Below are 19,155 nucleotides of genomic sequence, written 5' to 3'. Positions count from 1 at the left end.
ACTACAACCTGTACTGAACTTCTAGAGTACACGATCTTGCGAAGTCAACATGGAATCTACCTGCTACATTCCCACGACTGCTACGAGCGCACCCACATTCAACACCTACACTGACTTCGCCGTGTACCTTAAAGGCAGGAAATGCCCGAAATGCAACGTTAACTTCATCCAAACTAACAAGGACGTCGACGAGCTGTTCCAAAGCTGGCTAAATGGGACTGTGAACTCGCGCATCCAGTGCAAGAAGTGTTCAATAGCTACTTGTATCGCCTGCCCTGGGAAGAGTAAGCCTATAGTAAGCGACGTGAACGGCGCCAAAGTCAGCTGGTGCTGCAGCCGTGGACGCCTGTTCATCATCTGGGTTATGCTGTGTGGATTTGATCAGATATACTGCAGCCGGAAGCGCCTCGAAGCATCGACGAGCGGTAAAAGCCGTCATGTCTCCTCTGGCAGCGGGGTGGGATACGGCTCGGGTTACGGCTCCAATCACAGCTCCAGTTACGGTCCAGGTGATTATAATGCTCTTTTCGGTCGAATGAATTTCCAGAACGATGACGGGAAGGCCAAAGCCGAGGACGCAGAGAAGAAAATAGATCGCTTTGATATGATGATTTTTAGACTCTTAGCGGTACTATGTCCCTCGCCGGGCAACGATGCAAACGAGAATACGCCCCTCAGCAGCTTCGATGTGAGGCCTCCAAAGGCAGTCGTGTCAATGCTAGTCAACAGCAAAATCCTCAACAAGGCCGCGGAGCTGCTGAGGAACGATAGCCTAGATAATGCGACGCAGAGGACGGATCTATACATGGCGTTGATCACCTTTCTGAAAAGAGTAGGTGTGCATGAAGTGTCGAAGCAAGAAGTCATCTTCAACGACCGGGTAATACTGCCTGATACTGTCAATCTATTGACGTTGTCATTCACGGGCGCGCCCTCTAAAGCCGGCGAAACAGCTTCGTCGATTGCGGATGGACTGAGAAGATTGAACATTCAATGCGATATGATGATGCACGGGGCGCAGAAGGCAAGGCAAGAGTTTCAAGACCAACGGGGACAAGATATGCTCTGGCTGTGTCGCGAGATCTCGGACTTGTCAACGCACCTCCAGATTGACAAGTGGTGGGCTCAAGTTGGCAGTAAAGGTACCACACAGGCGGATGATTTCGGCGTCGTCGAGGTACCAGATGAGCAGATTTGGCCTACATTTGCTTATGCTAGGCAAGCGCAAGGACTGAACCTGTCTCCGACTGGTCGAATCAGGCGACTGATAACGGAGATCACGTCGCTTAAGACGGGATTGTCATCGGGGATATACGTGAAGCATGCCATGTCTCGACCTGATGTGATGAAGTGAGTACTGGAAGTCGTAAATGTCGACTTGCACGGGAGCTGACTTGGGCGCCAGAATCCTCATTATCGGCCCCGAAGGCACGCCATACGAGAATGGCCTTTTCGAATTCGATCTGTGGTGTCCAGCTGAGTATCCACGTACACCTCCACTAGTACGGTTCGATGGTAAAGGCTCAGTCTACGCCCTGAATCCAAATCTGCACCTGGATGGAAAAGGTTGGCCTACAAGGGACTATCAAGTTTTACCAAGCTAATCGTGGTTCAGTCTGCCTTTCGCTTCTCGGCACATGGGAAGCCGGACACAAAGGCGAGGAATGGCAGCCTGGACAATCCACGATTCTCCAGGTCCTCATCAGCATCCAAGCCTTCATATTTTGTGACGATCCTGTTCAAAATGAGCCTGGATATGGCGCCATACCCGGTGTGCAGAGAGATCCTTCGCGCTCCCTAAGATACAACAAGATAGCCCGTAACCTGGTGGTCAAGCACGCTATGCTGAACTGGGCGCAGAATCCTCCCAAGCTCTGGAAAGAGATCGTAACGCAGCATTTTCAGAAGAACGGAAATAAAATCTTGCAAACTGTTGAACAGTGGGTGAGCGAGTCGGGCCAGCTGAATATAGGAGGGCGTGATAGGTCGGATATGGGCGGGCGCGATAGTACGAGTATTTTGTTCGGAGGAGGTGGAACACCACCGACAAACATTGTGGCATTGCCAAACTTACAGGTAGCGCTTAAGCACTATGGCGCCACTTATGTCCCGCGGAACATGGGCTTTACGAATAGTCAACAGACACCAAATCTAGGGGGTCATTCAGGGTATGGTGGGCGTGGACCCTCGTTTGGTGGTGGGAGTAGCTTCGATGGGCCAGGCGGGAAAAGCAGCTTCGGAAGTAGCCCTGGCTCACGGTATGGACGGGGATGGTAGTGGGTTCAAGATGATTATCATACGGACGGAGAAGTACTAGATAGAAGATAGTTCCTCTTAATTGGAGGCGGTTTCGAAGATGCTGATAGCAATTCGTGCAAATAGTTGTAGACTGCTGTTAACCATCTATTGACTTTTATTGCTTGCATTACAAAAAAATGTATTGCATGGGCGGGGAACAGAAGTGACGCGGAGTATGAAGCTCTTCGGAGTAAATGTTCGTCCTAGCGCCCGGGGCGCGGAGCTGTGGATCTCTCGACATCACTGCAGTGGTGAGCCCGCAACACGATTCCAAACAAACTCCCGCGCCACCTTCCACTTTCCTTCCTCGAGCTTCCCCCGCCGGCTTATCCACTCTACTGCGCCACTAGAAGCGCCCTTTGCAGACCACAGAAGAAGAACATCACAACCCCGCCACTATGTCTAGTCGAGAGGTGCTCAAGGCCGACAAGGACTTTACGAAGGAGGCCGATGCAGCCATTCCAGAGGCTGAGAAGCTTGGGGCCGTATGTGTAAAGCTTTCTATACTAGATACATCGCTAATAATATACTGTAGTCCGACCCTCAGGCTGGGATTGATAAGCTGCTCACGCTCGAAAAGCAAACCCGCCAGGTACGCAAGCTTGCGGTGCACGCACACGCGATCACACGCTTACCAGTCACAGGCTTCAGATCTTGCATCCACGTCTCGAGTTATCATCGCGATCGTTACAATAGCCAAGAGCGCGAAGGACTGGAATTTGATGAACGAACAGGTGCTTCTGCTGTCGAAGAAACATGGACAACTCAAGCAAGCCACCACCAAGATGGTGCAGACAGTCATGGGCTTCTTAGATGAGACTCCGAACCTCGAAACGAAACTGTCGGTTATTGAGACGCTGCGGACAGTCACCGAGGGCAAGGTGAGTGATACTGGTATGGGCGTTCAGCTGGAGTTACTGACACTGAATGCTAGATCTTCGTCGAAGTTGAGCGAGCCAGGATAACCCGGATATTATCCAACATCAAGAAGGAGCAAGGCGACATCAATGCGGCAACAGACATCCTGTGCGAACTACAGGTCGAGACCTTCGGCTCTATGACCCGGCGGGAGAAGACTGAATTCATTCTACAACAGGTGTCGCTCTGCATAGAGAAGGGCGAGTGGACACAGGCTGGCATTTTGAGCAGGAAGATCAGCACACGGTACTTCGCGCGGAGACCGAAGAAGTCGCCTGAGCAGCTCGAGAAGGACCAGAAGGAGCGAGAAGAGAAGGAGAAGACCCGAAGCATCGACGACCCGCCGATTGAGCCGGAGGACGACGTGACGGACCTCAAGCTCAAATTCTACGAACAGCAGATCACACTCGCCAAGCACGACAACAAGTACCTCGATGTCTGTAAGCATTACAGACAAGTGCTGGATACCGAGGCTGTCGAAGAGGATCCGAAGAAACTTCGAGCGGTATGTGGTACACCATTATTCTTCTTCTCAACCACTAATTCCCACAGATCCTCCAACGCGTCATCTACTTCATTATCCTCGCGCCCTACGATAACGAGCAGTCCGACCTCATCCACCGCATCCAACGAGACGCCCGCAACTCGCAGATCCCACAAGACGCACAACTAGTCAAGCTCTTCACCATTCCTGAGCTGATGAGGTGGCCCATGGTCGCCCAGCAGTTCGGCCCACACCTGACAGAGACGGACGTTTTCGACGCAGAGAAGGACGATTCAGATGACGAGAAAGCGTTCAAGAGGTGGCAAGATCTGCGGAAGCGGGTGATCGAGCACAACGTCCGCGTCGTCGCCAAGTACTACACACGCATTCAGATCCCACGCTTAACAGAGCTATTGGATCTGACGGAAGATGAAACGGAGAAGAACATCAGCGAGCTGGTGACTGCAAAGACTATTTACGCCAAGATCGATCGACCAGCGCGCATTGTTACGTTCTCGAAGCCCAGGGATGCCGACGATGTGCTCAATGAGTGGAGTGGAAACATGAAGAGCTTGTTAGGTCTTCTCGAGAGGATCGATCATCTCATCACGAAGGAAGAGATGATGGCTCGCATCCAGCCGACTAAGATCGATAAGAGTAAGGCGGTCAAGGCCAAGGCAAAGTAAGGGAAGAGCACAACGAGATGAGGCAATGAACGCATGAAAAGACTTTCGATTAGTCTAGGCATTGGAGCTCCTTTATAATTGGCTCCGCGCATGCAGTGCGCATGTAATATAGACATCCAAACAGATGCTAGTCTACGTCTTACCTATCTATGTCTAAATCACTCCTGACTCCGTCTATATGTGAGATCCATACCATTTAATGTGAACGCCGTGCTTCTGAAATGCTTTAGCAGGTCCAAACCCACACCACTACCCTCAGAACGGAACGTCCATATCCTCCACACTCTCCTCTTCCTTCTTCCCCGCCTCCTCATTATGTAACACCTCCTTGATATACCCAATCAATGCATTCACACTCGCCTTCTGCGTACTGGGTAAAAAGTGCCCACCAGGATGATACACGATATACTTGTCCTCGGTACTCGCACACGCCTTGGCAAGTGCCAAAGTCTGCGCTTCCTCCACAACAACGTCTTGCGTGCCTATAAAATGTAACATGGGCGTCTGTATCTTGGGCTCGTAAAACGCTTGATAAGGTTGCGGGCCCGGCGCCATCTTGCCCGCGAGGAAACCGCTATACGAGACGGCGAACTTGAGCGGAGGATGAATCTTTCCGTCTTCAAAACTCTCCGGGTATGGCACGCCGCCAGACGCAACGCGGGCTTCGAACGCCTCGCGTCGCCCCGGTTCGAGTAGACTGGCTACCATGGCTGTACATGCGCCGCCCTGCGAGAAACCCACTACGCCATCGAACGGCCCTTGTTCTTTCAGGATGGACGCGATGAGTCCCAAACCCAGCTCAAGTCCCTCATAGACATAAGAATTCCCCTGGTTTTTCATCCGCCACCATGCCCAAGCGTCGAGCTGCGGTTGTTCATTTCCACCTTCGGTCCCATTGGTGTCAGCGCTGGTGCCTGCTAACCACGACTCATCGGCGGGTGTGAGCCGAATTGGCGCGGTTGGGTAGACGAATTCGATGCCTTTGGGGAAAGCCTTATGTAGCGATTTACGGAGGGCGCCCGTTTTGGCTTGAAAGGATGGGCCGGACTGCGTGTACCCGTGTAGCATCAGAACCTTTATGGGCCGGTTTGGTGGAGGGGCGGCGGCCATGGTGCGCCAATGAGTTCGGATGCGGAGGGTGGTGGGGGTTATAAGCTGAGAATTGGCGAGCAGGCGAGAGACGGGTTTGGGCATGTAGCGAGTGTAGCGAGGAGCGATAGTGTACGGAGACGCAGGTGGAGTGTTGTGGAGTTGTAGAAGGGCGGCAGAATTGTGTAGAAGGGCGTGACGGAGATAACGATAGTCGGCTATAATTGCGGAAGAGGATGAGGTCATTTCGGCGAGGGGCTCCCAGAGGCATCATTTAGCGAAGCATGTTTGTTCTACACAGCATTTGACATACATGAGCAATATGGATAGAAACTCATGAAGGGACAGGAATTGCATTCATGTCCAAAGCGATGCCATTGGTGTCCCTATTCACCGAATAACCACCTCTATAGCAACCTCATTACTCCACGATGCTTTGGAATCAGTCTCTTTCCAAGCCCTGACTGTGTCAATCTCGAGCACATTCTCGCAGATGTCACTAGTCTTAACGCAGTGGGCGGGTATTGGCCGACCAAAGATGAGAGCAAAGAAGTCATCTCCGATCGAGCGCTCTTTCAAATCGGAGACATATATCCCTATGGTACGATTAGCACGAGGTTTCAGAGCATGAGGCTTTTCTGAAGCTTACCGTATGTGCCCAACACTTTGAGGGACGTCCAAATTCTAAGTCTGCCCGACGATCGATCAATGTAGCTGTCGGTGTTGACAATGGCAGCCGCTCCAGTCATTTTCCCCAAGATGCCGAGATTGGCGACTGCGATATCTTCTGGACCCTTTCCAGCTTTCTCGCGCTGTAGCTTTAATGAATGCAATGGGTAAGCGGAAAGAATCTCCCAGCCTCGTACTGGTAGCTCCAGGGAGACGACCGCGTCATTTGTGTCGACGCTTGTAGGCTTCGTGACCTGACCGCTGGTATGACTTCTGATGATGTACCTTCCATTTTCGGCTCCTGGAAAGGCATCCAATCCGATTAGTTCTGCGAGCGGTCGCTGAGTGCAGTTGAATACTCCCAGGATGCTGACTCCACTATGAGCCATTCCAACATAGGTGTTTATTTTGAGGAGTACAGGATCGTCGTAAGCATTGTAAGCCGACGTGCTTTTACCGACGATATGAGGTCGTAGGATAACCGTGTCTCCACGGGGAGTATTCCCCGTCATCTGCGCGATTAGGTTAATGTCATGTTGCCCAGGCACGTCAGTGATGTAGATCGGACCACCAGAGACACAACGTCCTGCAGCGTGGAATGAGGCATAGTCATGAGACGTCTGGAACATATCCCAGTCGGGCAGAATGTTCAAGTGTTGGGTGAGGATCGAGTTGTGCGCATTGCAAAAGATATGCCAGGGATGAGAGGCTGGAACCTCCGGGAAAAAGTCGTCCGAGTTGCGAAGCAATACTCGTGGCTTATTAGAAGGCAGTTGGGAGTGGAAGATCATCTGCGGTGTCTGAGACATGCATGAAATCGCCCTGGCCGAGAAATATCGTAGATGGGAAATATTCCATGCATCTTGGTATGCATTGATGAGGTGTCGACGGTCGTCAGCATTCTTGATTTCGTCAAGGAAGAACTGGGCATCTGTCTTGACCGAGTCGACGCCTGCTGAGCTGAGGAACTGGTAGAAATCGTTGTAGAAGCGACCAACATCCTCTTCAGCGACCACTAGCACCTTTCCTCCTGACACTCCATCTTTCTTTTCGACAACTGTCGTCTTGTATTCTTTCGCAATCCGACCGTCTGGTGCAATTCCACCCCAGTATCCGTATATCGCATGCCAGACGGCGATGTGTTTGATGTTCTTGTATTTGTTGCGGATATCACCCACTGTAGCCTTGAGACCGCGAGGGAAGCCCTTCTTAGTAGCTTCAAACTCCATCCAAGCGTTGCCAAACTGGTCGCCGCCTTCAGTATTCTATATGCCTCAGCGAAATCTTCTAGTGAGAGAGTAGAGACGCTTACCAACGACTGCCAATTGTCGTCGATGATCAAGTTGCTGATATTGATCTCGTTCTTCGAGAGAGACTCCAGAGCGCTGAAGAGCTTTTCTTCGGTAAGGTTCTGACCCAGTCCATTCCATGTGCAATATGACAGACCGTCATCTAGAGAATTCTGTAGATTAGCATCAAACGACTCACCACAATTTGTCTCACTTACACCAGTTCTCCAGCCATTCGGGCTTGAAGCCATCAGTGAGTGCCTGTATTTCGGCATCAGTCTCCCCAGATGCGGCCTCGTACTTCATAACTAGCTTCCTCGCATGATACATGACAGCTGCCACAGCATCTTCCAAAGATTTACCGACGGCGGCAATAAGTCGAACAATTCCCTCTTGTTCCCTGTCGTTTTGTGAGTTAAGAACTATCCTTCCATCGCCATCATGGTGTAAAGTCGTTAATACGTCGTCCATACCACTGACTGCAAGCACAACCAGGTGAGAGCCATCGTGGCGTTCGAACGCCGTCAAGATGGCCTCCTTATCTGGTTGGAACTTGTCTTTGCCTTGTCTGGGAGCAATCCATGGGCTCCATAAGCGAACTACAGCGAACCAGCGGGACAAATTGGTCGGTTTACCCAGTTTTTCATTCGAAAAGCCAGGGGTCTTGCCAGATGCTGCGTTGACAGGGCCAGCAATAGACCATAGAAGCGTGTTATCGGTGTCACTTTGCTCTTTCTCGATGGTGAGCGAGGGCGGAAGCCCATCAATGTAGTGCGTCAGATTTTCATCCAAGGGATCCACGTTTTGATATATCAAATGGCCATCCGAGGTCGAGAACACTTCATTAGCCCATTTCCATGGCTCGTCATCTGCTGCCCTGAACGTGATGGTGTATGATAATGAAGCGTCGTGTTCCGGGCGCCCGGGTAGGTTGATAGTGAAGTACTGACGTTGCACATCTGTTTGGCTCGCTTTCACTACTGTCTTCAGATCATTAGTATATGGAAGTTCTACAACAGTCTCTCTAGCGAGCATACTACGGATGGCTCCGGAATCGCTTCAAGACTCAAGCTCGTCCACTTGTCGTGATTTTCGAAATTATGCCAAAGAGCGACGTCCCATGTCTTCTCTGAGCCAGCTGAGCTCTCGATGAGCACGGTGAATCTGACCTGAGAAGCTAGTCAGACCGCGCTCTGTTGGGTTGACAGGCTTCCGTGACTTACAGACTCCTTCCCTGGAGCAATTGTTGTGGTTTGACCTAGCGGAGGGTGACAACTGAGTGTCGCGTACATGGTAGTATGAGGTTTATGAATAGAGGTTGGGAAGAGGATATGTGCTTGTTTTAAGACAAGACAAGGCAAGGTTGGAGGACAGAAGCTAGTTCACGAGGGCAGGAAGGAGAGATATTTATTCTACTCTGAAGGCTTGTAATGGGTGAACTGGCTCAATTCATCAACTAGAAGTAGTGAGGTGATGCATGCATACCCACTTAGATAGAACACGAGGAAAGCGCAGGTGACGCGTGTAGAAGTACCCTTGGACGTGGGGAAGCCACCGCCCTGAACGGAGCTCTACCGGTAAGCTTTGGCCAATCATCGCAGCCTTCATTCTTGGCGCATCGGAACTTTTGAGACGACGTCAAACGTGGCGCCACGCGATTGACAGCAATGTTATTATTGAGGCATCTGTCGCGGCCAAGGCAGTACATCTGCCAGCAATGTATACGCAAGCAGCACACATTAGCGCGCGGTGAGCGACCAAAGGCGAAATGGGCGGCAGAACACCCAGATCCCGCAGCTCGACAGTTGGAATGGGAAGAACAAGCGGGCAAGATCAGATCGGGGATGCAGCAGAGCATGCTGAGTGTTCTTGAAGAGCGAGGTTTTGTCAAGGATATTGCTGGGTTAGTCTATATAAACATTATGGGATGGTACTAGTACTGACGACTGCTAGCGGACGTAAAACTCTCGACTGGCTCCTCACAGAGAAGCGCATTGGGGCCTATGTCGGCGTAGACCCTACGGCTCCCTCGTTACACGTCGGCCATCTCCTCCCTCTCATGGCGTTGTACTGGATGTACCTTCACGGCTACTACACTGTCAGCTTGGTGAGCGATCCGCGCCGGGATACATATAACAGCAGATTAATGTTGGATTAGTTGGGTGGAGGCACAGTTCAGATTGGAGACCCTTCCGGGAGAACGACAGCTCGCTCGCGACAGGGCGCTGACGTGCAATCCATGAACGTGGAGAGCATACAAAGTCAGCTTGAGAAGCTCTGGACTAACGTGAAGTGCCTGGGGATCAAGCACCAATACGCGCAACTCACCAGTAGAAGACAAGACATCCTCAACAACCGAAGATGGTTAGAGAAACTTAGTGCTGTCGAGCTGATGAGAGATCTGGGATCTGGCATGCGGTTAGGGCCTATGCTCAGTCGGGATTCGTAAGTCGGCCAGTCCTAATACCAGGGAGCCTTTTTAACTCTCTGTGTAGAGTCAAGTTACGAATGGAGAGCGGCGAAGGCATGGCCATATCCGAATTCAGCTATCCTCTATTCCAGGCCTACGACTGGTGGAGCATGTACAACAAGCAGGGCGTTCAGCTCCAAATTGGAGGCTCAGACCAATATGGGAACATTTGTGCCGGAATGGATGCTGTCAGCCACATGCGGAAGATCCACCGTATAGACGACGAAGCGGAAGGCGACGAAGACCCGCGAGTAGCAACCTACGGTCTTACGACTCCCTTGCTCACAACGGCCTCTGGCGAGAAATTTGGTAAGAGCGCTGGCAATGCTGTTTGGCTTGATCGGCAAATGCTCAACTCGTTCGATTTGTATCAGGTTTGTCTCCTCCAACTTTCAATGTCGACAATCTGCTAACAAGCTCGCCACAGTACTTCTTGCGAACAGCAGACGATGACGTTGAGCGGTATCTTAAGCTATTCACCTTCTTACCTCTTGGCCACATTGAACTTCTCATGGCGCAGCAAAGGCAGGACGAATCACAACGCAAAGCTCAACACACATTAGCCAAAGAAATTGTTGAGCTCGCTCATGGAGCCGCAGAAGCAAAGAAAGCTGAAATGGCACATAGAGATGCATTTAGCCACGGGACTAACACGTTTCCACTTGGAACTCTGAGAAACACTCTGGCCAGTATCAAGGATATCGAGGCTCCTGCAGTTGAAGCGCTAAGCAAGAAGGAGCAGGATCTCCACGCTTACAAACTAGCATATGCTGCGTCGTCCACGGCGCCAGCCGTTTCCAGCAGTACATATGAACTACCAAAGAACGATACTCATCACGTCATTACCCTACCTATCACATTGCTCCAGGCCGGCTCATTCCCACGCGTTCTTCATGCGGCAGGGCTTGCATCTTCTAAAAGCGAGGCACATCGTTTGATCGCTAAGAAAGGGGCTTATGTCGTTGTGCCAAACTCAGGATCACCTGAGAGTCCTACCGCTTTGAAGTGGGCGACCATTGAAGCTGGTGTCGGAGTGGATCCAAACCATTTCCTAGTGGACTGGGAAGCGCTTGTCCTTCGATCAGGCAAGTCGAAGATCCAAATATGTCGCATCGTCACGGAGGAACAGTTCATTGCCGAGGGACTAACATACCCTGGGTGGGAAGAGACGCGAGCTACATAGACCGACGGCATTGAGGGAACACAGCGATAATGCTTCGTCCACGATGGCCCCACTCTGACTTTACCATCACGCTTTTTTCGTGTAAGATTACCTGTATGATTCTGTAGCAATATTGGGCAGCCCGCACGATACTGTTTCTATAGCTATTAAAGCATTGTCGTCAGGTCTAATCCACCCGGCTATTTTGTTTGTTCATGTATCCACACTTTTTATGCGCATCGATATCCATATGTCTCTAGTCATGGCATGCCTCCTTTTCGTTCCAGGGAACGTGACTTTCTGAAGGCCACATCTACAGATGAATGGGAAATTGGTACGGTCGTCTAATATGCGGATCCTCATACTAGAATGGCTCGGGGCATCGCCCAGTTGAGATCCGTTGTAGATGTGAAATAGTCAAATCAGGCACTTTCAGCCTCAGATTGTAGCTCCTGGTGACACCTGCTGGACATCTGCACTGCTCGACTCGGTGGCCTGCAGCTGTCTCAGTCAGCAATTAGAATTTGTAACCAGCAGTACAGTTTCCAATCGAACTTGGTTCAGTTATTTTGATCCAACAAGCTCGTATTGGAAACCGTCGTATCATTGGACGTTGCTTGCTGGAGGGGTGGCACGGAAGAAATGCGGGATACTACCGACGGTGCGCTAAGGTCCCGGTCCCGATGTTGTAATTTGTGGAGGTGCTCCCCCAAATTTCATCCCTCACTCTCCACGCCCATATTACAACCTATTCTTCGAGAACTTTGGCCTTTGGACTTGTTCTACTACCTTACATCTGCCACCACGCCATTGGCTCGCGTTACGCGACATCTGTGCAGCTGTTCAACGCTGCACTAACCCACACCTCAGCCACCAACTCCTTTTCATCCGCCCATCATGCCGAGCCCTAGCAGCATCCTGTACTACGTCTTCCACCCCAATGAACTGCGCTCGATCATCCAATGGTAAGAGACATTGATTTAGCAATTACTCCGGCATTTCTGGCAGCTGCGCCCAAATAACTCTTCTAACTTTTTCCCCAGGAAAGTTTGGCACAACCCCGTACACGAGCGCGACGAGTCGAAAGAATGCGAGTCTCTCAAGCGAAGCTTCTACTTCCTTACCAAGACGAGTCGCAGCTTTTCAGCAGTTATTCTAGAGCTGCACCCCGAGCTGCTAGTTCCCGTCGCACTCTTTTACCTGGTTCTGCGAGGACTTGATACAGTGGAGGATGATATGACCATACCACTGGAGAAGAAGGAGCCCGTTCTACGCAATTTCCAGAATGTCTTGGAGCAGGATGGATGGACCTTCACCGAGAACGGTCCGAATGAGAAGGATAGGCAGCTGCTAGTTGAATTCAACGTGGTGATCGAGGAGTTCAAGAAGATCAAGCCAGCCTACCGGGAAATCATCAAGGACATTACTAAGCGCATGGGCAACGGCATGGCAGACTATGCGAATAATGCGGAGCACAACATTAACGGAGTCAACACCATTAAAGACTACGAGCTGTACTGCCATTACGTCGCAGGTCTAGTTGGCGAGGGTCTGACACGCCTCTTTGTTGAGGGTGGCCTGGCAAACGCGGCGTTGCTCAAGAAGCCCGAACTTATGGAGTCTATGGGCCAGTTCCTGCAGCAAGTCAACATCACCCGTGACATCAAAGAGGATTTGGATGACGGGCGTCGATTCTGGCCCAAAGAAATCTGGTCGAAGCACGTGGACAAGTTTGAGGACCTCTTCAAACCGGAGAACAAGGAAAAGGCGCTAAACGCAAGCTCTGAGATGATTCTCACAGCCCTAAACCGGGCCGACGACTGCCTGTACTATCTTGCTGGCCTGCGGGAGCAGAGTGTGTTCAACTTTTGTGCGATCCCGCAGTCTATGGCTATTGCTACGCTGAATGAGTGCTTCCAAAACTACGATCTCTTCCAGAAGAATGTAAAGATCACCAAAGGAGATGCATGCCAGTTGATGGTGGAATCGTCACAGAACCTGCAGCTGGTTTGCGAGGTGTTCAAGCGGTATGCTCGCAAGATTCACAAGAGGAACAACCCACACGACCCCAACTTCCTCAAGATCAGCATTGCTTTGGGCAGGGTGAGCAACCTTTGGTCTTCCTTCTGGACAACACATGTTAACTTTTGCACAGATTGAGCAGTTCATCGAATCCATATTCCCGTCCCAGAAGCCACCAGTCGACTCAAAGTCACCTGCGAGCGTGGAGGAAGCGGAGAAGAAAAAGAAGGAGGACAACGAGGCTAAGTGGGATTTGATCTACATGATATCGGCTATTGCGCTGACCGTTGGCGTCATCACATTCTTCATGGTAAGTCCGCGGCGCAACTTTGCTTTGACTGACGCTAATCTGGAGCAGCTCTTCATCGCCTGGATTGCTGGTGCGCGCTTCGACATTGCTTACTACCAGCTCAAAGAACAGCTAGGCGACCTCTTAGGCACCAACAGCAAGCCCGCGCAGGTCACAGAAGTACACGTTGCATCTGGCCACAGCGAGCTATGAGCGTGCGTACAATCTTTTCAATGTGTATTATAGTAGCGACAGACATGGGCTTTCGGCCAGGTATACGTCGAGGACATACTAATCAATCTTCTGCAATTCACTTGATGCAGTTCTCCTATTTGTTCAGTGATGCTATAGCACGGATGTCAAATTCCAATTCTGCCCTTCCATGGCGGTTAGTTGGGCCGAGAAGTGCTTATATCGACACGCGCCGTGCTCGGAGACGAGGCTGCTCACGGGGAAGTTCCATTGTGGTACAACCCGGAGCGGCGGCGCGGACATTCTCTGTGAATAGATAGAATTTACAATGCAGCTCGTTTACGACATGTTGCTCTGAGATGATTTGGAACGGTAATGAAACATGTGGTATTAGCGTGCCAAGGCCGACGTTCTCCATGCACCTGCATTGATTTTCTTTCGCTTCAAGCACGACGGAGCAGCCAGACCCCACGGCAACCTCAAGACACCTACTCGACCCTTCCATCACACGCCAGAAACTAGGCAGAATAGTCGCGCGACTGCTGCTTTTATACACGATCGCCCGGCGCGACCTCAACAGCCCCTCCTCCACCTCCGCCCCGTCTCGCCTACCAACCAACGCATCTCCTCCGCACCACCACCGACTGTTGCTCACAGCTCCGACTGCTGTCTCATACCCTCAGCTTCTCTGTTACGCCTCTCCCGAACACACTCACAATGGCCGAAGTCGCAGCCGCACCGAACGCGAACCAGCAGGTTCCGCTGGACACGATTCCCATCTCGCCTGTGGGCACCTCAAGCGAGAGCCAGGACAAATCATCGACCAGCAACAACACAGAAGACGGCGACGTCCGCACCGTCTTCCATGATCCCGAGAACTTCAACGTCAAGCACCCGCTTATGAACGTATGGACCCTATGGTTCACCAAGCCCCCGAGCGGCAAGGTACGCCATTATGAATCTCTGCTGACTGCTGAGCTCTGCTAATAAGTGCAGGGTGACAACTGGGCTGAGCTGCTGAAGGAGGTCATCTCTTTCGATTCTGTCGAGGAATTCTGGGGCATCTATGTATGTGCTCTTGTACTATACATTACACGAGGAACCATTGATGCTAATAGTTGCATAGAACAACATCACCCCCACCTCCGACCTCGCACTCAAGTCCGACTACCATCTCTTCAAGAGGGGCGTACGACCCGAGTGGGAAGACTCACAGAACAAGCACGGCGGCAAGTGGGCCTTCCAGTTCAAAGACAAAAAGGCGATCAACATCGATGCCCTGTGGCTCCACGTCATGCTTGCAGCCATTGGTGAGAATCTCGAGGACGAGGAGGACAACGAGGTCATGGGTGTCGTTGTCAACGTTAGGCGAGGCTTCTACCGTATTGGCCTCTGGACTCGATCAGTCGGCCGTGCTGTCCCCGGCGAGCAGGGCAAGGGCAGGACACAGGAGCAGGGCAAGGAGACCCTCCAGAAGATCGGCAAGCGCTTCAAACAGGCCCTTCAGCTCAAGGACAATGACGCTGTCGAGTTCTCGGGTCACACGGACGCCGCGCATGCTGGTAGCACTCGCGCAAAAGCCAAGTTCACCGTCTAAAGATGAGGCAGCGAGATCACGTAGTCGACACAGTTCTCGTCGTTTGCGACAATCTTCTGTCGTTCTCGGATATTACGGCGCTCTCCATCATCTGGACAGCGCTTTCCGTAATTTACTCCCTGGTTGGACTAAAAGTATTTCACTTACCGAATCATGATCCAGGATTGGAGTCTTTTCAGCATGGCGTCTGCATGGGCGGCGATGGGTGATATTGGGTTCCTCACATGATTCATATGACCATGACGGTTACGCCGCGTACGGGGGAGGGGACTCTGAGTTTGATAGAAACTCTCTTATCTGATATATTTACGAATGAGAGAGAATATGCATCTGATGAAATTACGTTTCCATGAATTCTGGAGTGGGTCTACCCATACGTTGTAGATGTTGCTAATAAAGCCGAACGGCGTTCTAGTGAATGACTGTATTGAATGAAGCTGACGCGGTCCTGGCAGTCGTGAACCCTCATGGCGAGCACATCAGACGCACTAGCGTTGGTGACGTCGCTTGTGGCTTATAGGATGCGGCGGTGCAAATTTCGGCGGGCATCTGCAGCCTACCGAACGCGCGCCCAACATTGCACATCTTCTTTCTCTTCCCTCTACACCCCTCACATTCCTATTATCCGCAATTATGGTTGTCGAAACAGCATACTATGACGCTCTCGGCGTACCGCCCACAGCCAGCGAGCTCGAAATTAAAAAGGCATACCGCAAGCTCGCTATCAAACTGCACCCGGGTACACGGCACCACCCCTCACATTTCAGGTTCCTAGGCTGATACTTGGATAGACAAGAACCCCGGCGATGAGACGGCGCATGCGAAGTTCCAGCAAGTAGGCTAACCACCCCCGAGTCTTGTATTCAAACTCAAGTGCGGGGCTCACACTATACCAGATTGGCGAGGCATACCAGATACTCAGCGACGACCAGCTGCGAGCAGCATACGACAAGTATGGCAAAGAAGGCGCTATGCCGAGCAGTGGATTTGGTAGGGACTCTTTGGTGCTCCATATACTCACAGGGTGCTGACAAGGCCGCAGAGGATCCTTCCGAGTTCTTCACCATGATCTTTGGTGGAGAGGCTTTCGTAGATTGGTATGACATCCCTTACGGCATCCTTCACTATGGTAGAAAGCAGGATACTGGAAGCTGACATTACCAGGATTGGCGAGATCTCTTTAATGAAAGACTTGACCAAAACCATGGAGATCTCCATGCGCGAAATGGAGGAAGAACAAGCTGCCCAGGTTCAGGCAGAGCAAGCCGAAGCATCGAGCGCTGCTGCAGCAGACAAAACGACTGGGATTGCCGGGGCTTCCCCTCCTACAGCTGCCCCTCCGACCGCTGCCCCCGAGACAGCGACCCCGAGTGCTGCCGCCAAAGCCAAAGAGGCTGAAGCCGAAGCCGAGCGCGCAAAAGTACATGAGGCAGACGTACCTCCTGCGTATGGTGCACCGCCACCCTCTTATGTCGAGACCCCCGCCGAGAAGTCCACTGCGCCTGACGCGGCATCGCCCCCGTCTGGAAGCAGCACGCCGAAGACCCGCGGTATACCGATCCGACCTGCTATCATGGATAGGTCGGAAGAAGAGGCACGTATGGAGGCACAAGGCATGACTGATGCAGAGAAGGAGCTGCGGGAGAAGCAAAAGAAGAAGGCCGGTCTTACCAAGGAGCAGCGAGAAGAACTCGCAGCATATGAAATGGAACGGAAGAAGATCCGCGACGAGCGCGTCGCAAACCTCTCCAAGAAACTCATTGACCGCATATCTGTATGGACAGAAACAGATAAAGCTTCCGACGTCACTGCTGCCTTCAAAGAGAAGATCCACCTCGAAATCGAGAACCTCAAGATGGAGTCCTTTGGTCTTGAAATCCTCCACGCCATCGGCACAACATACATTATGAAAGCATCCTCCTTCCTCAAATCCCAAAAATTCCTCGGCATCTCCGGCTTCTTCTCTCGTATCAAAGACAAGGGAACACTCGTCAAGGATACATGGTCTACAATGTCCGCGGCAATTGATGCGCAGCTGACCATGGAAGAAATGGCCAAGCTGGAAGAGCAAGGTGGCGAAGCGTGGACAGATGAGAAGAAGGCCGAGTACGAGAAGAAGGTCACGGGCAAAATCCTAGCGGCCGCGTGGAGAGGCAGCAAATTTGAGATTCAAAGTGTGCTGAGAGACGTGTGTGATGCGGCGTTGAATGATAAGAAGGTTAAGCTAGAGAAGCGCGTGGAGAGGGCACAGGCGCTGATTATTGTTGGAGAGATGTTCCAGAAGGTATGTTCACTCATCCTCACACATGTCTTGCTTTTCTAGGAAACCGCAACTAATATATGACAGGCGGAGCGCGATCCCGAGGAAGAAGGCGACTTCATGGCCTTCGAACAGCTCATGGCTGAGGCCGCAGCGAAGAAGGAGAACAAGCACGAGAAGCATCATCACGATAAGAAGGAAAAGAAGAAGGAGAAGGAGAAGGCATGAGACTAAACCCTCTCTACCCTCCCCTTTTCCTGCTTTCTTTTCATTTCTTTTTCCTGATATCCATAGATTCCCATTCCAGCAAATCCGAGTCGGGGCGAGGTGGCAGTAGAAGCTAACGTCTAGTATGTAGACCGAGGAGAGGGTCGAAGAAGTGGGTGCAGAGTGCTTTCTGTGAGGCTTTGGACTAGCATAGCGCGGACTTTTGGTACATAGACGGCGGGCTTGCGGACACGAGTGGCAGAAGAGATGCCATGCTGGCGAAGTTAGCGTGCATAATCAACTCCTCCTACGATGACAGATGGAAGATTCAAGTGCACATCATACCTGGTGAGTCAGTGTGCCGATCGACAGCGGGGCTTTAGTTGATGTTTCGCTCGTCGAAGTGTAGCTCCGCATAGTCTAAGCCAAAAATGAAACTTCTACGTGAAGCGTTTTACTTACACTATAAACGCATTCCTCGACTGCATATGTCTAAGTCGTACGCAATTATGCCAATAGTCCCGAGGCGTACAACCACCCTGTAGCAACGCGGACGAACAACCTTCAATGACGCAACTATCGATAAGCGAAATAGTAGATCGATCCTCACTTCCAATGACAAACTCGCAACACAGCACAACCAACGACGACCATGACTTCAATACAATCTACGGCCCCGGTGTCTCTCCCGAGAGTTGCAATAACCTACTGCACACAATGCCGATGGATGTTGCGCGCCGCATACGTAAACACTCCGATACTCGCACCAAAGCAAGAAAGCGACTTACAAAATGCTTAGTTCGGCCAAGAGCTGCTCTCAACGTTCGGAACGCAGATTGGTGAAATTGCACTGATACCCGCTACGGGCGGACTGTTTACTGTCGAGTTGGTGGGTTTATTCAATTCAGTTAGCGTTCTGTGAGGCGACTAACGCTGCAAAGACATATCTCCCGTCAAGTAGCTCGACGGAAGAGGGACGGGATGTTGATGCGAAGAAGGTTTTGCTCTGGGATAGGAAGGCTGAGGGTGGGTTTCCAGGTACGTAGGAAGATGATGATGATGATGAAGAGGGTGTAGATAACGGTGGGTGAGACTGTACGCGGGGTTGTTCACTAACGTGATGCAGAGACCAAGGTGTTGAAGCAGCGGGTAAGAGATCATATTGATCCGACGCGTGACTTGGGGCATTCGGATAAGCATGGGAAGAAGAAAGAAGGCGGAGAAGAAGAAGCGGGGAAAGAGAAGGATAGTGCTAAGCATGGAGAGGATGGAGAGCAGAAGGTGCAGGGGAAGGGAACAGAGGTCAAGAAGAATCCGGATGGGACTGTTTGTGAGGATTGTAAATGAAGGTATCGTTCGCTATGTGAGAGGCTGAATGCCGCGAATGCTCTACGTGTCTGCTAGCCTGTTGACTTATAGTCCAACTCGCCTACGCTAGAGAAGATGGGAGATTGTGAATGCCTCCATGTGCTCTGCAAACCACATATCGCGATTAGATGGCAAGACATCCAACTCTGTCCCTT

General features: G+C 51.4%; 9 protein-coding genes across 9 annotated transcripts; 7 read left to right on the top strand and 2 right to left on the bottom strand.

Annotated features, from left to right (window-relative positions):
• Window positions 1-94: 94 nt before the first annotated feature.
• K460DRAFT_265254 (uncharacterized protein) lies at window positions 95-1,956 on the top strand (the record flags this gene model as incomplete). Its single annotated transcript, XM_040927496.1, has 4 exons — window positions 95-530; window positions 570-1,350; window positions 1,406-1,566; window positions 1,616-1,956. Coding segments are annotated over 4 exons (1,719 nt in total), but the record flags the coding sequence as incomplete, so codon positions are not given.
• Window positions 1,957-2,696: 740 nt separating this feature from the next.
• Window positions 2,697-4,386, top strand: K460DRAFT_409322 (PCI-domain-containing protein; the record flags this gene model as incomplete). Its single annotated transcript, XM_040937239.1, has 5 exons — window positions 2,697-2,783; window positions 2,834-2,890; window positions 2,943-3,179; window positions 3,233-3,721; window positions 3,769-4,386. The coding sequence occupies 5 exons, from the start codon at window positions 2,697-2,699 to the stop codon at window positions 4,384-4,386; spliced, it is 1,488 nt and encodes a 495-aa protein (XP_040784443.1).
• Window positions 4,387-4,641: 255 nt separating this feature from the next.
• Window positions 4,642-5,496, bottom strand: K460DRAFT_358572 (dihydrofolate reductase; the record flags this gene model as incomplete). The annotated part of the gene is made up of 1 exon (XM_040932116.1): window positions 4,642-5,496. One exon carries the CDS (start codon window positions 5,494-5,496, stop codon window positions 4,642-4,644), a length of 855 nt encoding a protein of 284 aa, XP_040784442.1.
• A 260-nt stretch (window positions 5,497-5,756) lies between these two features.
• K460DRAFT_369902 (glycoside hydrolase family 36 protein) lies at window positions 5,757-8,948 on the bottom strand. The gene is made up of 6 exons (XM_040934048.1): window positions 8,657-8,948; window positions 8,471-8,602; window positions 7,652-8,417; window positions 7,457-7,596; window positions 6,125-7,409; window positions 5,757-6,071 (listed from the first exon to the last, which is right to left on the bottom strand). The coding sequence occupies exons 1-6, from the start codon at window positions 8,723-8,725 to the stop codon at window positions 5,866-5,868; spliced, it is 2,598 nt and encodes an 865-aa protein (XP_040784441.1). The 5' UTR covers window positions 8,726-8,948; the 3' UTR covers window positions 5,757-5,865.
• Window positions 8,949-9,069: 121 nt separating this feature from the next.
• K460DRAFT_419871 (tyrosyl-tRNA synthetase-like protein) lies at window positions 9,070-11,493 on the top strand. The gene is made up of 5 exons (XM_040938044.1): window positions 9,070-9,336; window positions 9,387-9,540; window positions 9,592-9,878; window positions 9,929-10,277; window positions 10,331-11,493. Exons 1-5 carry the CDS (start codon window positions 9,101-9,103, stop codon window positions 11,084-11,086), a joined length of 1,782 nt encoding a protein of 593 aa, XP_040784440.1. The 5' UTR covers window positions 9,070-9,100; the 3' UTR covers window positions 11,087-11,493.
• A 322-nt stretch (window positions 11,494-11,815) lies between these two features.
• On the top strand, window positions 11,816-13,914 carry K460DRAFT_345165 (farnesyl-diphosphate farnesyl transferas-like protein). The gene is made up of 4 exons (XM_040931269.1): window positions 11,816-12,030; window positions 12,109-13,168; window positions 13,221-13,397; window positions 13,446-13,914. The coding sequence occupies exons 1-4, from the start codon at window positions 11,963-11,965 to the stop codon at window positions 13,587-13,589; spliced, it is 1,449 nt and encodes a 482-aa protein (XP_040784439.1). The 5' UTR covers window positions 11,816-11,962; the 3' UTR covers window positions 13,590-13,914.
• A 237-nt stretch (window positions 13,915-14,151) lies between these two features.
• K460DRAFT_419869 (eukaryotic translation initiation factor 4E) lies at window positions 14,152-15,516 on the top strand. Its single transcript, XM_040938043.1, has 3 exons — window positions 14,152-14,513; window positions 14,565-14,636; window positions 14,695-15,516. Exons 1-3 carry the CDS (start codon window positions 14,286-14,288, stop codon window positions 15,163-15,165), a joined length of 771 nt encoding a protein of 256 aa, XP_040784438.1. The 5' UTR covers window positions 14,152-14,285; the 3' UTR covers window positions 15,166-15,516.
• A 207-nt stretch (window positions 15,517-15,723) lies between these two features.
• Window positions 15,724-18,084, top strand: K460DRAFT_369897 (DnaJ-domain-containing protein). The gene is made up of 6 exons (XM_040934047.1): window positions 15,724-15,904; window positions 15,957-16,000; window positions 16,062-16,155; window positions 16,208-16,262; window positions 16,330-17,449; window positions 17,513-18,084. Exons 1-6 carry the CDS (start codon window positions 15,799-15,801, stop codon window positions 17,651-17,653), a joined length of 1,560 nt encoding a protein of 519 aa, XP_040784437.1. The 5' UTR covers window positions 15,724-15,798; the 3' UTR covers window positions 17,654-18,084.
• On the top strand, window positions 17,945-19,141 carry K460DRAFT_435139 (uncharacterized protein; the record flags this gene model as incomplete). The annotated part of the gene is made up of 4 exons (XM_040938393.1): window positions 17,945-17,980; window positions 18,432-18,521; window positions 18,574-18,670; window positions 18,759-19,141. 4 exons carry the CDS (start codon window positions 17,945-17,947, stop codon window positions 18,977-18,979), a joined length of 444 nt encoding a protein of 147 aa, XP_040784436.1. The 3' UTR covers window positions 18,980-19,141.
• Between the last annotated feature and the right edge of the window lie 14 nt (window positions 19,142-19,155).

Source organism: Cucurbitaria berberidis (genome assembly GCF_010015615.1).
Source record: "Cucurbitaria berberidis CBS 394.84 unplaced genomic scaffold K460scaffold_5, whole genome shotgun sequence".
Taxonomy (NCBI): domain Eukaryota; kingdom Fungi; phylum Ascomycota; class Dothideomycetes; order Pleosporales; family Cucurbitariaceae; genus Cucurbitaria; species Cucurbitaria berberidis.
Note: the sequence above shows the minus strand (reverse complement) of the source record. Positions and strands in the feature narration are given on the sequence as shown.